This window comes from Nomascus leucogenys, chromosome 1a (assembly GCF_006542625.1).
Source record: "Nomascus leucogenys isolate Asia chromosome 1a, Asia_NLE_v1, whole genome shotgun sequence".
Lineage (NCBI taxonomy): Eukaryota > Metazoa > Chordata > Mammalia > Primates > Hylobatidae > Nomascus > Nomascus leucogenys.
Genome location: NC_044381.1, coordinates 39,692,452 through 39,704,727, shown reverse-complemented (window position 1 = coordinate 39,704,727; position 12,276 = coordinate 39,692,452). Strand labels below are relative to the sequence as shown.

The following is a 12,276-nucleotide window of genomic DNA, read 5'->3' as shown; positions in this document are numbered from 1 at the left end:
ATTTTTAGTAGAGATGGGGTTTCACCATGTTGGCCAGGCTGGTCTCAAACTCCTGACCTCAGGTGATCCGCCCACCTCGGCCTCCCAAAATGCTGGGATTACAGGCATGAGCCATCATGCCCAGCCTGTTAAATATGTATATTTCGCCAACCTGTTGTCAAGCCCCACAGGAACCTCAGATATAATTGACAGTGGGGACCATGAAGTATAATCAAAACTAAGTGCCGTACATACTTCCTGAATAACGCCCAAAACATATCCTCAGCCCCACAAGACACGGAAAAGCAAACTGCTACTATGTCTTAATCCCATAATGTCTTTAAATCATATGGCTTTAGATATCCTAACTACAGCCCAAGGCAACACTTGTACATGAATTAAGGCTGAGAATTAGATATCTACCAGATTATTCTCACAATATAACCCAAACTATACAGGCCTTAAATACTCATATTTCTGCCATAGATTCCCTATCTCAAGACTCTGTAAGAGCACAGTTTAGTCAACTTCCTAATACATAGAAGACTCTCAAATACAATGTAACTGGCACTCTGCTTATTGTTCTCTTTGGTTGCTATGGATTGTTTGTTTGAGAGAGAGTCTTGCTCTGTCACCCAGGCTGGAGTGCAGTGGCATGATCTCAGCTCACTGCAACCTGCACCTCCTGGATTCAAGCAATTCTCGTGCCTCAGCCTCCTGAGTAGCTGGAATTACAGGCGTGCACCATCACCCTGGCTAATTTTTATATTTTTAGTAGAGACGGGGTTTCACCATGTTTCCCAGACTAGTCTTGACCTCCTGGCCTCAAGTGATCCGCCCGCCTCAGCCTCCCAAAGTTCTGGGATTACAGGCGTGAGCCACCGCACCTGGCGAGGTTGCTATGGATTTTATTGCTGTTGTACACTTTATATGGAATGAAGGACAAGTTTTCTGAATTGTGAAGTTTCTAGTCCTGCTGGATGTCACAAACCCACCCAGCTCTCTGTTGCTAGGATTTCAGGGTAGGCAGAATGGCCCAAAAGATACGCCAGTCCCCAGGATCTGTGAATACCCAGCATTACATGGCAACAAAGACTTTGCAGGTGTACTCAGGGGTTCGGATTTCAAATAGGGAGATCACCGTGGGCCTTCCAGGTTAGATTAGTTCAATCTAATCCAAAGAGCGTTAGCAGAAAACTTTCTTTGGCTGGGGACAGGAGAGATGAGGCAAGAGGGGGAGAGGATGTCAGAGATTCAGAATGCCACCTGGAACCTAATGCCATGTCTGATATTTGTGTTGCACCCAGACTTTCAAAACAAGATCTCAGCTGTCCTTCTGTGTTACCATCCCAGGAATGCCAGAAAGTGGGCAGAGGGAGAATCGTCAATCCAGTTCTTCTAATGAGGAGCCCCAGGCAGAGAGAAGTTGGTGGTTTGCCTACAGTGGCTTTTCTCGTTAGTGGGAAGACAGAGGGTAGGACTTCAAACACACGGCTCTCAACCCAGGAACCTTCCAGAGACCACCACAGGAAGGAGGTGTAAAATGTCAGCCTGTCTACTTACCTTTCTGTAGATGGCAAAGATGGTTCCGATGGAGGCCAGGCAGTCAATATTGGAAGATCCATCCAGTGGGTCAAAACAGACCACGTATTTCCCCTAAATCAGAGAGGAAAGCACCAACTGGTCAGCACATCTTCCCATTAGCACAATTGCTCTATGTCGGGGCTGTGCATGGCAGAGTATACCATATCGAAAAGAGATTGAGAACCATGGCATATCCTTATCAAAAAACACCATGACTTACGGAGGGCAGGGTGCCAGCTTATACACAAATACTCCTCTGGGTTTTGTATCCATCTCGCCTGTGTGATGCGAAGACCAGAAGATAAAGTGGGTGTGTCTCGAGAGACCAACGTCCCCCACACCCACCCACTCTGCTGTCACAGGCAGCTCCAGCCATCAAGGGAAGCCCCAGGTCCTTTTTATAGCCCCCTGTGTGCAAGGTCACGACAGACCCTTAGTGATGGAGACCGGAACCCCCAGGCCAATTAAACACAGGTAATGCAACTTCAAGAGAAATGAGGGTCATTTCTCCCTCCACTTGATTTAGTTTTCCCTGACTTTCCAGTGAGTATTGGCCTAGCTTCATTTGAGCTTTGTTTCTGTTTTTTTTCCTTGCTCAGCCAGAGTAGAAAAGAAAAGTTACATAATTTGTAAACTTGGAAATTCCCCAACATCTCTATAATAATCCAAGTTTTAAAAAATAATCCAATTTAGCCCATTCATTCATGAATGCATGCATGCATTCAGCAGATACATGTTGAGCTTCCAGCATATGCTGGGAACTGTTCAAGTCCCTGGGGTTTGTTTCCGGGGGGGGGCGGCGATCCCGGCAGCAAGGCTGGATTTCCTGGCACTGACATTCCAGTGGGAGAACAGACAGAGAGTGCACAGGTCAGCACACACACAAGCAGGCTGTGGCACGTGCCCTAAGGAAAACCCACGTAGGCTGGGGGCTGGAGAGCCATGAGGGGGGTCACATTTGATGACAGGCCTGACTAGAATTAAGGAATGAAGAAACACACAGAGACCTAGAGAGCAAAATTGTTTTTTTGTTTTCTTGTTTTTGTTTTGTTTTTTTGACAGAGTCTCATTCTGTTGCCCAGGTTGGAGTGCAGTGGTGTGGTCACAGCTTGCTGCAGCCTAGAGATCCTGGGCTCAAGCAATCCTCCCACCTCAGCCTCCCAACTAGCTGGGACTACAGGTGCACACCACCATGCCAAGCTAAATTTTTATCTTTTGTATCTTTATTTTGCCTAGGCTGGTCTCAAACTCCTGAGCTCAAGCAATCCTCCCACCTCAGCCTCCAAAGTGCCAGGATTGCAGGCGTGAGCCATTGTGCCCATCCTAGAGAGGAGAATTTTTGGCAGAGAGATCAGCAGGTTTGGAGTATTCAAGAGCTGCCACGGGCCAGGCGTGGTGGCCCACGCCTGTAATCCCAACACTTTGGGAGCCTGAGGCGGGTGGATCACCTGAGGTTGGAGTTCAAGACCAGCCTGGCCAACGTGGCGAAAACCCGTCTCTACTAAAAATACAAAATTAGCCGGGCATGGTGGCGCATGCCTGTAATCCCAGCTACTCAGGACGCTGAGGCGGGAGAATTGCTTGAACCCGGGAGGCAGAGGTTACAGTGAGCTGAGATCACGCCATTGCACTCCAGCCTGTCCAGCCGGGCAACAGAGCAAGACTCCATCTCAAAATAAATAAATAAAGGAACTGACATGAAGACCTATGTGGCTCAGGCCAATCAGAAAAGACAATGGTAGATCAGACTGGAGAGAGAAACAAGGGTCATATCAACTGAAACTGAAAGTTGGAAGTAACAGGTGTGATGTAGCTAAAATTATGTGAGACGAGGGCAAGAGTGCCTTGTGCAGTACCTTGCATAGAGCAGAGGTTAAATAAATTTGGCTTTACTTTAACTTCTTTTCCATTCCTCCAGCTAATCACAAAGAAATGGCCTCTTGTCTATTGACCGTATTGCAGCTGAACATTGGTTGAAACTTTTGGCCATCAGCAAACCTCTCTGTATAATAAGCTGTGTGTGAACCCATAGTGAATGCAGACCCTCCCCAGCCGTGCCTGCCTTCACCGACTTCACCATCCTACGAGGCAAGAGCAGAGGAGGCTTGTGGTTTTGTTTCTGGACCAGTCTAACAGCTCGTCAGGCACAAAGAAATCTCTGCTGAAACTGTAACCCCTCGCAAAGTGCGGGCTAGGGGCGGGGGTGGAGATGAGAAGGCGGGGGCAGCGAGAGGCTGTACAGTACAGCTCTTCCCTGGACTCCACAAGGTTAAGCCCCCCAAAATTTGGCTCTTGTTACTGATTAAGTGAACAGCCACGAACAAGAGCCCACTGAGGCGGTTCCTACATCACTCTGAACTATTTCCTTAATGAATCACTGTCCTACTGTGGAGTCTTCTTTCTCTAGACGGCACAAGATTTCCAACTAGAGAAGTATGCAATCCTTTGTTTCCAGAAAACAAATGTTAAGAAATAGAGGAAAATCTGGGGAATTAAAGAAAAGCAAGGCAGCTTATTTCCGGCTCAGTATCATCACCTACTGGCGAGCGCGGGCACCGCAGCCCCAGGACGCACCCTCTTCTCCTTGGCGGTGATGATGGCGTCCTTATTCTCTTCTGAGACCAGGACGCAGGTGCTGTAGGAGGATTGGAGCATGTTGATCACCAGGGAATTGGATAGCACGTCCAGTTTCTTCACCTCATCTCCCGTCACGTTCACGCTTCCTGCGATTCCATACCTGAGAAGACAAAAGGCTGAATGAAGAAGTCACTAGGGGGTCTTAACTCCAGCAGAGCCCGGGACCCTAAAACGCCAGCAGTGTACTCCCCTCTCGTTCTGCATCTCTGGAGTCTCCAAGTCACACGTGCAGAAGAAGGCGATTATGCCTCGCAGGATGTCTCTCAGCTTTGCCTCCCTTACACCTTGGAGTCGTTGTCATATTTTCTTAGCCTCCCAGTGAGATGACCCAGGATTCAGTCTCACTAAAACACAAACCCACTCTCAGCACAGGGAGATGGAGCAGACAGGAGGCTCATCAAATCAGACCCATCGCCATAACTGAGGACTCCAAAAGTAAAGGGCCATGGCCTCCAGCCCTGGAATTTCTTTTTCTTTTTTTTTTTCAGACGGAGTCTCACTCTCTCCCCCAGGGTGGAGTGCGGTGGCGCGATCTCGGCTCACTGCAAGCTCCGCCTCCCGGGTTTGCGCCATTCTCCTGCCTCAGCCTCCCAAGTAGCTGGGACTACAGGCTCTCGCCACCATGCCCGGCTAATTTTTTCTGTACTTTTAGTAGAGATGGGGTTTCACCGTGTTAGCCAGGATGATCTTGATCTCCCGACCTCATGATCCACCTGCCTCAGCCTCCCAAAGTGCTGGGATTACAGGTGTGAGCCACCATGCCAGGCCAAGCCCTGGAATTTCAAGTCTTTGTGGATTCTCCTCACACAGTGCCCTGCTGGAACGAATTAAAATTGCCCTGTGGTAGCTTGGTGTTACTTGAACTGAGAAGGAAATTTGGGGGCAGACTTACTTCATTTTTTTCTTCACTGCCATTCCAAGCGGTATAAGAGAGTGCTACTATGAGAATTCTATGCCAGTCAGTCCAGGGCCTCATGCCTGTAATCCCAGCACTGTGGGAGGCTGAGGCATGTAGGTCGCTTGAGCCCAGGAGTTCAAGACCAGTCTGGGCAACACAGTGAGACCCTGTCTTTACAAAAATTAGCTGGATGTGGTGGCACACACCTGTAGTCCCAGCTACTTGGGAGGCTGAGATGAAAGGATCATCTAAGCCTGGGGAGGTGGAGGTTGCAGTAAGCTGTGATCACACCACTGCACTCCAGCCTAAGCGATGGAGTGAGACCCTCAAAATAATTCTATCTAGAGGCTTTGGGTTTTACAGCATTCATATGCAAAGGTCTCCCCACTTCCACCCTCGCCCCTTCAGGGGGTTCTCAACACAGCAGCAGGAGGGGTCCTCCTAAAGTGCCCTCCAGTCTTACCCAGAGGCAAAATCCAAGTCCTCAAGTGGGTGTCAGGCACCACCATGGAATCTCTGTGCCCGGGTTGGCATGGCTGCCTATCTCTCTTGCCTTCACAGGGCCAGGCCCAGCCTCTGAAACGTCCAAGGCACACACCTGCCTTGTGACTGACTGCCCACTGGCCTTGCTGCCCCACCTGGGACACTCTTCCTCAAGAGCCATGTGGCAGCCACCCCAGTCAAGCTTTGGCTCAAGGATCATCTCTCAGTGGTGCCTTCTCTGGCCATCTGTTTGGAGCAGCATGCCCTGGTCCCCAACATCTTACTCGATGCGTTTTCTCCTCTGCCCTGACCACCATCTAGCTCCTGTTTATTGTCTGTGAGCTCCACAAAGGCAGGAATTTTTTTTCCATTCTGAGGGAAGTCATATCCTTCATGTGTCCACCCTGCACCACTACAGCAAGGCTCAGTCACCCTGCCACCCTCTCACGTTCCAACAGCCGCAGATGTCCCTGGGCCAGCACCCAGCAAGGGGCTCTGGTCCTTCTCGCCTTCACTAATGGTGTTCCCACCACAGCAGTGCTCTCTGCCCAGCTTTCTTCCTGCTCTTCCTCCTTTTCCTCTCTGGGATGCCTCCCTGGTCCTCTCAAGTGGGCCCCACACACCAGAAACACCCCCTCATCCCTCCTCAGTGCTCACCACACTCACGGACCGGCTTCCTGCTGCATGGCCTGCTTGCAGAGGGCAGGATCCATCCTTCTGTCTGTTTCTGCAGTGCCCAGACACACAGCGCATGCTCCATGTCTGTTAACTGAGTTATGAGGAAAGGATGGCAAGAAAGGAATTTCCCTTCACTTCTGATGTTAATGCTATTTATTTGTGGAAGGAAATCTCAGGTGGTTCTAACAAGCAGCCAGGGTTGAGAACCACTGATCTACATTAAGCTGGGGGCAAACTCATTTCCTACCCTCTTCCCTGAACAGCACCCACACCTCACCCCCCCAACACCAACCCCCACCCATGGCACATCATTTGGTGTCTGAGGAACCATGATGTGAGCAGTCAGCTGTCTTGGAAAACAGTCCTAGTAGCCTCACCCCAAAGACTGTGCCTCCTGGTCAAGACAAAAGCAAGTAAGCAACAGCAGCAACAAAACCAGGTTGACTGCATCTGAGTTTCAGGGGACCACAAACGCAGGCCCTGGTTCGATATGGAATCTGGATGCGCTTGCCGCTGGAGAATGAACAGCGGGCCTAGGCCTGCGGTGGGCAGAGCTGAGAAACAGGCTCTGTCCTGTGCTTTGCAAATCCCCCCTCATCCGTCTAACCCCACCCCTCAGCTGACCCCCTGCACCCTCCCTCCAGGTACTGGGCAGCACCCCTCCTCCCGGAAAGAATGGAAACTCACCAGGAGATGTGAGTTCCTGGCAATAGCTTCACCTGAGATGATGGGTGAAAGGGGCTCTCTAGCCCATAGGACAGTATCTTGCAGAGTTTTGACTGGCACTAAAGCTCACTGACAGTCTCTAAAGGAATGTTCCCCCACGGCCATGAGAAAGCCAAGGAGAGGCTCCGGGCGAGCACTGCGGCCTCTCTTGTTCCCACCATAAGAAGAAGAGGAAAGAGAAGGGGGAAAGGAGACTCTCAAAACTTAAATTGCATTCACGGAGCCCGTGCTAGAAATATCTCCCCAAAAGGAGCCAGGGGCTTGCGGTCCCCTGCCTGGGCAGTGGTGGGAGTGTGAGACAGGCCACACATAGCCTGGCTGCTGCAGGATGGAACACCACCTTTTCCCTTCCTGAGAAACAATGCCAGGTCTTTTTAAAAATAATCCAAGTATCTTCTTAGAAAGAAAGAATTTCTAGCCACTGGGCTTCCCCTGCTGCCTCCCTGGGTGTCTGTTACACAGGGGCCAGGGAAAGATGCTGTCTGAGTTGGCAGAATATGGGGTCCCGGCTGGGATATGGGGCCCTTGCTGGCCCCAGGACCCTGCCTCAGCCGCCCAGAGGCTTCCACTGGCTGCGCCTGCCACCTAGTGGTCATTGACGGCTCAGGCACAGGCAAATCTGGTCTGGGCTTGGAATCGCGGTAGTGACAGGCACTGTGCACAGTTGAAGTCGTCATCACATGCGCTTGCTAACTCTGCAACAACCCTAAGAGTTAGGGGTGCTCGTATCCTCTCCATTTCACAAAGGGAATCTAAGGTCCTGGCGAGAGTAAATCACTGCCCATTATTACACGGTAGGAGATGCCAAATTAATAAGCACCTCAATTATCCATTTCCTAGGGCCACTTTGTCTCCTTCCTCGACCGCCATAAAGTCAAGTTTTGCAGCAGATAAGCAAGACCCCTACCACGGCAGCCACTGCCTAACCAAGAGCCCTGCACAGAGGGGAGCCCGATTTATGTGGGTTAATTACCCTGAGATGGGCTCAGGCAACCACGCTGAGGATAGCAGGGTCCACACAGGGAGAGGCAAAGTCCCTGTCTACCGTCACTCAGCAGAGCTGTCACTCGCAGGAGCAGGACAGGGTACCGGCTGCCCTTACATAGTGGAAGGCAATTAAATGCAAAGCATAGCTGTTATTGCCAAATGAGGTAAAAACAGAGCTGAAGCATCCACACACAGGAAAAAAGCAAGGATATTGCACCGTTAACCTGAGTCCTGCTACTGGGTCACCACCCCTAAATAAATACAGTCTGTGGTGATCAAATGATAATTACATCTTGTAATCTAATGCTATCACTTTTTGTGTTAAAAGCACTTAATTGTTCAGAGTAAATATTTTAAATGATTGGACTTTGTTAGCTCCTAATTTTGAGTCTCTTTCATCCTCAAAATATGTGTTCCTTCAGCTCCTGAGAGGACCTCCCCTGGAATTACTACAAGGGAAGCCCAAAGAAAGCTGGGGTTTTGTTTGTTTGTTTGTTTGTTTGTTTGTATGTTTTGAGATGGAATCTTGTCCTGTCACCCAGGCTGGAGTGCAGTGGTACGATCTCGACTCACTGCAACCTCCATCTCCCAGGTTCAAGCGATGCTCCTGCCTCAGCCTCCCGAGTAGCTGGGACTACAGGTGACTGCCACCACACCCAGCTAACTTTTGTATTTTTAGTAGAGACAGGGTTTCACCATGTTGGCCAGGATGGTCTTGATCTCTTGAATTCATGATCCACCCGCCTTGGCCTCCCAAAGTGCCAGGATTACAGGCATGAGCCACCGTGCCTGGCCACCGGGTTCTTTTTATTACAGACTTAAATGGGACACTGGGCTGTGACCATCAGCAGTGTAAGGTGAACTTGGCCTCATCCGTGCTTGGATAAAGCACCAAAGAGAACCCTGTGGAAGAAACCTCTGCACTCCCCTCCCAGGACTAGCAGCTCCCAGCTTCCTGCACACCAAGTGGAGGTGAAGATAAAGAAAGAGTCACAGAGAAGAAATAAAACACGTAGCCAGCAAAACACTCCTTTAGATGATGAGAGAGCAGATGCAGGAAGGGGCTCTACCAAGCTTCCTATGTCGTAAATAATTTCCAGCTCCTAAAATATTTGCAAAGCTTATTAAAATAAAACACTCATGTCTGCAAAAGACATAAAGAGATGTTTCACATAATCCCTCTACTTCTTTATGCCAGTGAGACTCTCTCTGTGCAAATATAAGTCATGATAACACGACACATATTTTAATGCAACAAGCCACTTCACTTGGTATCATTATAATAACTGGAAAAATTACATGCATATTTCTCATAGCATGTTTTCGTTCCTTTCTCAAAACAAGTCAAAGGCCCCTTTATCAAAGTACACATGATAGGAACTTGAAATGCAGCTTCCATCTAGGGCACACAGGGCCAATAAGCTTTGGACCCAGTTTCTTGCCAAAGCACCTGCAGCTCCCACACCCCTGCGTGGGCCTGGGGTGCTCTGTGCCCCATGCCTGCTCCCCAGGACTCACAGGTGGGCCAGGCCGGCCTTGCGCACGGCCGAGGAGATGGCTTTGATGGCCGTGAGCATTGAGTTCAGCAGCTGGGTGAGCTCCCCAGTCCCTTTGGCCTGACGCCCCTTTTCCATAACGTAGCGGGTCAGGGTGAGCATGTCGGTTTCGAAGGGGCTTCTGTCCGTCATTATGGCTGGAATGCTTCAAATCCTTTTCTCCAGGCAGGAAACCTTGCTTACCTCTGAGGGCTGCGGCTCCACAGTGTGGAAGCTGATAAGAAATCTGTGCTGGCCCTGCCAGGATCTCTAAGGAAAAGGGCCCAAAACACATGACTCAAACAACTGCTGGGGCCCTCAAGGAACTCCCTCTGGCCTCGGGGACTGTGGCAGCTGCCAGGGAGCCACAGCAGTCTGTAAATAGGACGGGCTGCCCAGAAACATGGAGCCGCTTTCTCCTGCTGAGCACCCCCTTTCAAGATACCAAGAAGCCACAATTTAGGCACAGGTGGGAGGTGAGAAATCCAGTTGATTAAAAAATGATGCATAAAACCCTCTTATTCCAGGCTCCAAAGGATTCTTCACATATAGTGACTGCAGGGCCTGGCTCTCCCGAGGGCGGAGGTGGCAAATTGGCAGATTCCTTATCTGGGACAAAGGTCACATAGTAACATAATGGCAACCTCAGAATTCCTTTAGCCAGGGTTTGGAATAAGTTAGGAAAGAATGCTTTTTATTTCCAGTAAGCATGTATGACCGGTGGATATTCACAGTAGAGATCCAGATCTGGAAGAAAACTATTGTATTCCTAGCACAGTTCCTGGCACCAGTGTTATTTTGTCAATATCTCTGGATGTGCACTTTTGTAACAAAAATTGCTTATTATAAAGGAAACACCAAAGAAGTGGATAAAGAAAAACCTCCTCACCACCAGCCCATCCTCCCATCCCACTCTCCAGAAATCAGTGCTACTAGAGCTGGTGGTGGTCTGCGCAGCCAGTAGGCACTGGTGGGGTGCATATGGTGGTGGAAGCACTTTCTCTAGGGCCAGCCAGACCTGGCTCTGAGTCCCAAGCTAGCTGTCTGTTGGTTGCATGATTTGGGAAAGTTGGGCAGCTCCAACCACATCAGTTCCCTTTTATTAGGAAAGAACAATTTCCCCGGAACCCATCCTCCCACCCCCGTATACTTCCCTGTGCACAGCATCGGCCAGATCAGGGTCGTGTGGTGATGCCTGCGGCGGGAGCTGGGCACTGGCATTGGATCAACCAAACTGGTTGAGGAGGGCAACCAAGTGGTTGAGATGGGCATTGGTGCTCACAATTTATGTGGAAACTTTCAGATAAAACTAAGATCTACCAGCAGTTCTTAATATGCAGATTTAAGATCCCAAATATAGGCCGGGCGCAGTGGCTCATGCCTGTAATCCCAGCATTTTGGGAGGCCGAGGCAGGCAGATCACAAGGTCAGGAGATCGAGACCATCCTAGCTAACACGGTGAAACCCTGTCTCTACTAAAAATACAAAAAATTAGCCGGCCGTGGTGGTGGGCACCTGTAGTCCCAGCTACTCGGGAAGCTGAGGCAGGAGAATGGCGTGAACCCAGGAGGTGGAGCTTGCAGCAGCTGAGATCGCACCACTGCACTCCAGCCTTGGCGACAGAGCGAGACTCCGTCTCAGAAAAAAAAAAAAAAAAAAAAAAAAAAAGGTTTCCCCTGTGATGGTGCAAAACAATACTGAAAATCTATATTCACACAAAAACCCACACACAGGTATTTATAGCAGTTCTAGTTAAACTAGAAACTGCAAACATCCAAAAGCTCCTCAACAGTGAATGGGTAAACACACTGGGAGAGCCATACAATGGAATATTATTTTTTTTTTTTTTTGAGACAGTCTCCTCTTTTGCCCAGGCTGGAGTGCAGTGGTGTGGTCTTGGGCTGGAGTGCAGTGGCATGGTCTTGCCCTCCCAGGCTGACACCATTCTCCTGCCTCAGCCTCCTGAGTAGCTGGGACAACAGGCGCCTGCCACCACGCCCAGCTAATTTTATTTTTGTATTTTTAGCAGAGACGGGGTTTCACCATGTTAGCCAGGATGGTCTCAATCTCCTGACCTCGTAATCTGCCCGCCTCGGCCTCCCAAAGTTCTGGTATTACAGGCGTGAGCCACCACACCTGGCCACAGTGGAATACTATTAATCAACAACACAAACATTAGTGTCACATGTGGCACTTAGGCAAGTCTCAGAGGCACTGTGTCACTCAGAGTGACAGCAGTGGTCTCCAGGGGGTATCTATAGTCTGATTGCATTTGTAGGGGACTCTCCTGAATGAAACCTGTGGGGACAGATAACTCTCATGGCTGCCAGGGGTAGGGGTGTGGGGAGGGGACAGGGCAAGGGGGGTTCGCTTGATAGAACAGTTCTAGACCCCAATTATAGTCATAACCCCAATTTCACATTTTGCGAAGTGAAATTCTGCACCCATTAAACAAGAACTCCCCATTCCCCCGCCCAACACCTAGTCCCTGGCACCCGCCGTTCTGCTTTCTGTCTCTATGAATTTGGCTACCCTGGTATGGCATGGGTCAGAGTCCCCTCCTCTCTGAGGCTCAACAGTGTTCCCTGGTATGGACGCACCACAGTCTGTTTACCCATTCATCCTCCATGGCCGCTTGGGTTGCCTCCATCTCTGGGCTAGTGTGAGTAATGCTGCCATGCCCTGCTTTTAATTCTCTTGGGGATGTGCCCAGAAGTGGACCTGCAAGGTCATATGGACCTGCAGGGTCAAATTAGACATAATTCTATG

At 49.8% G+C, this 12,276-nt stretch overlaps 1 protein-coding gene across 1 annotated transcript in view; it reads right to left on the bottom strand.

Moving 5' to 3' along the window:
- FBP2 (fructose-bisphosphatase 2) overlaps nt 1–9,758 on the bottom strand; it is a 48,610-nt gene extending 38,852 nt beyond the window's left edge. Inside the window, exons 1-3 of the mRNA XM_003260514.2 lie at nt 9,491–9,758; nt 4,138–4,300; nt 1,543–1,635 (exon numbers count right to left, since the gene is read on the bottom strand). Of these exons, the coding sequence (XP_003260562.2) occupies nt 1,543–1,635; nt 4,138–4,300; nt 9,491–9,660 (426 nt within the window). The 5' untranslated portion in view covers nt 9,661–9,758. The remainder of the gene's footprint in view (nt 1–1,542; nt 1,636–4,137; nt 4,301–9,490) is intronic.
- Between the last annotated feature and the right edge of the window lie 2,518 nt (nt 9,759–12,276).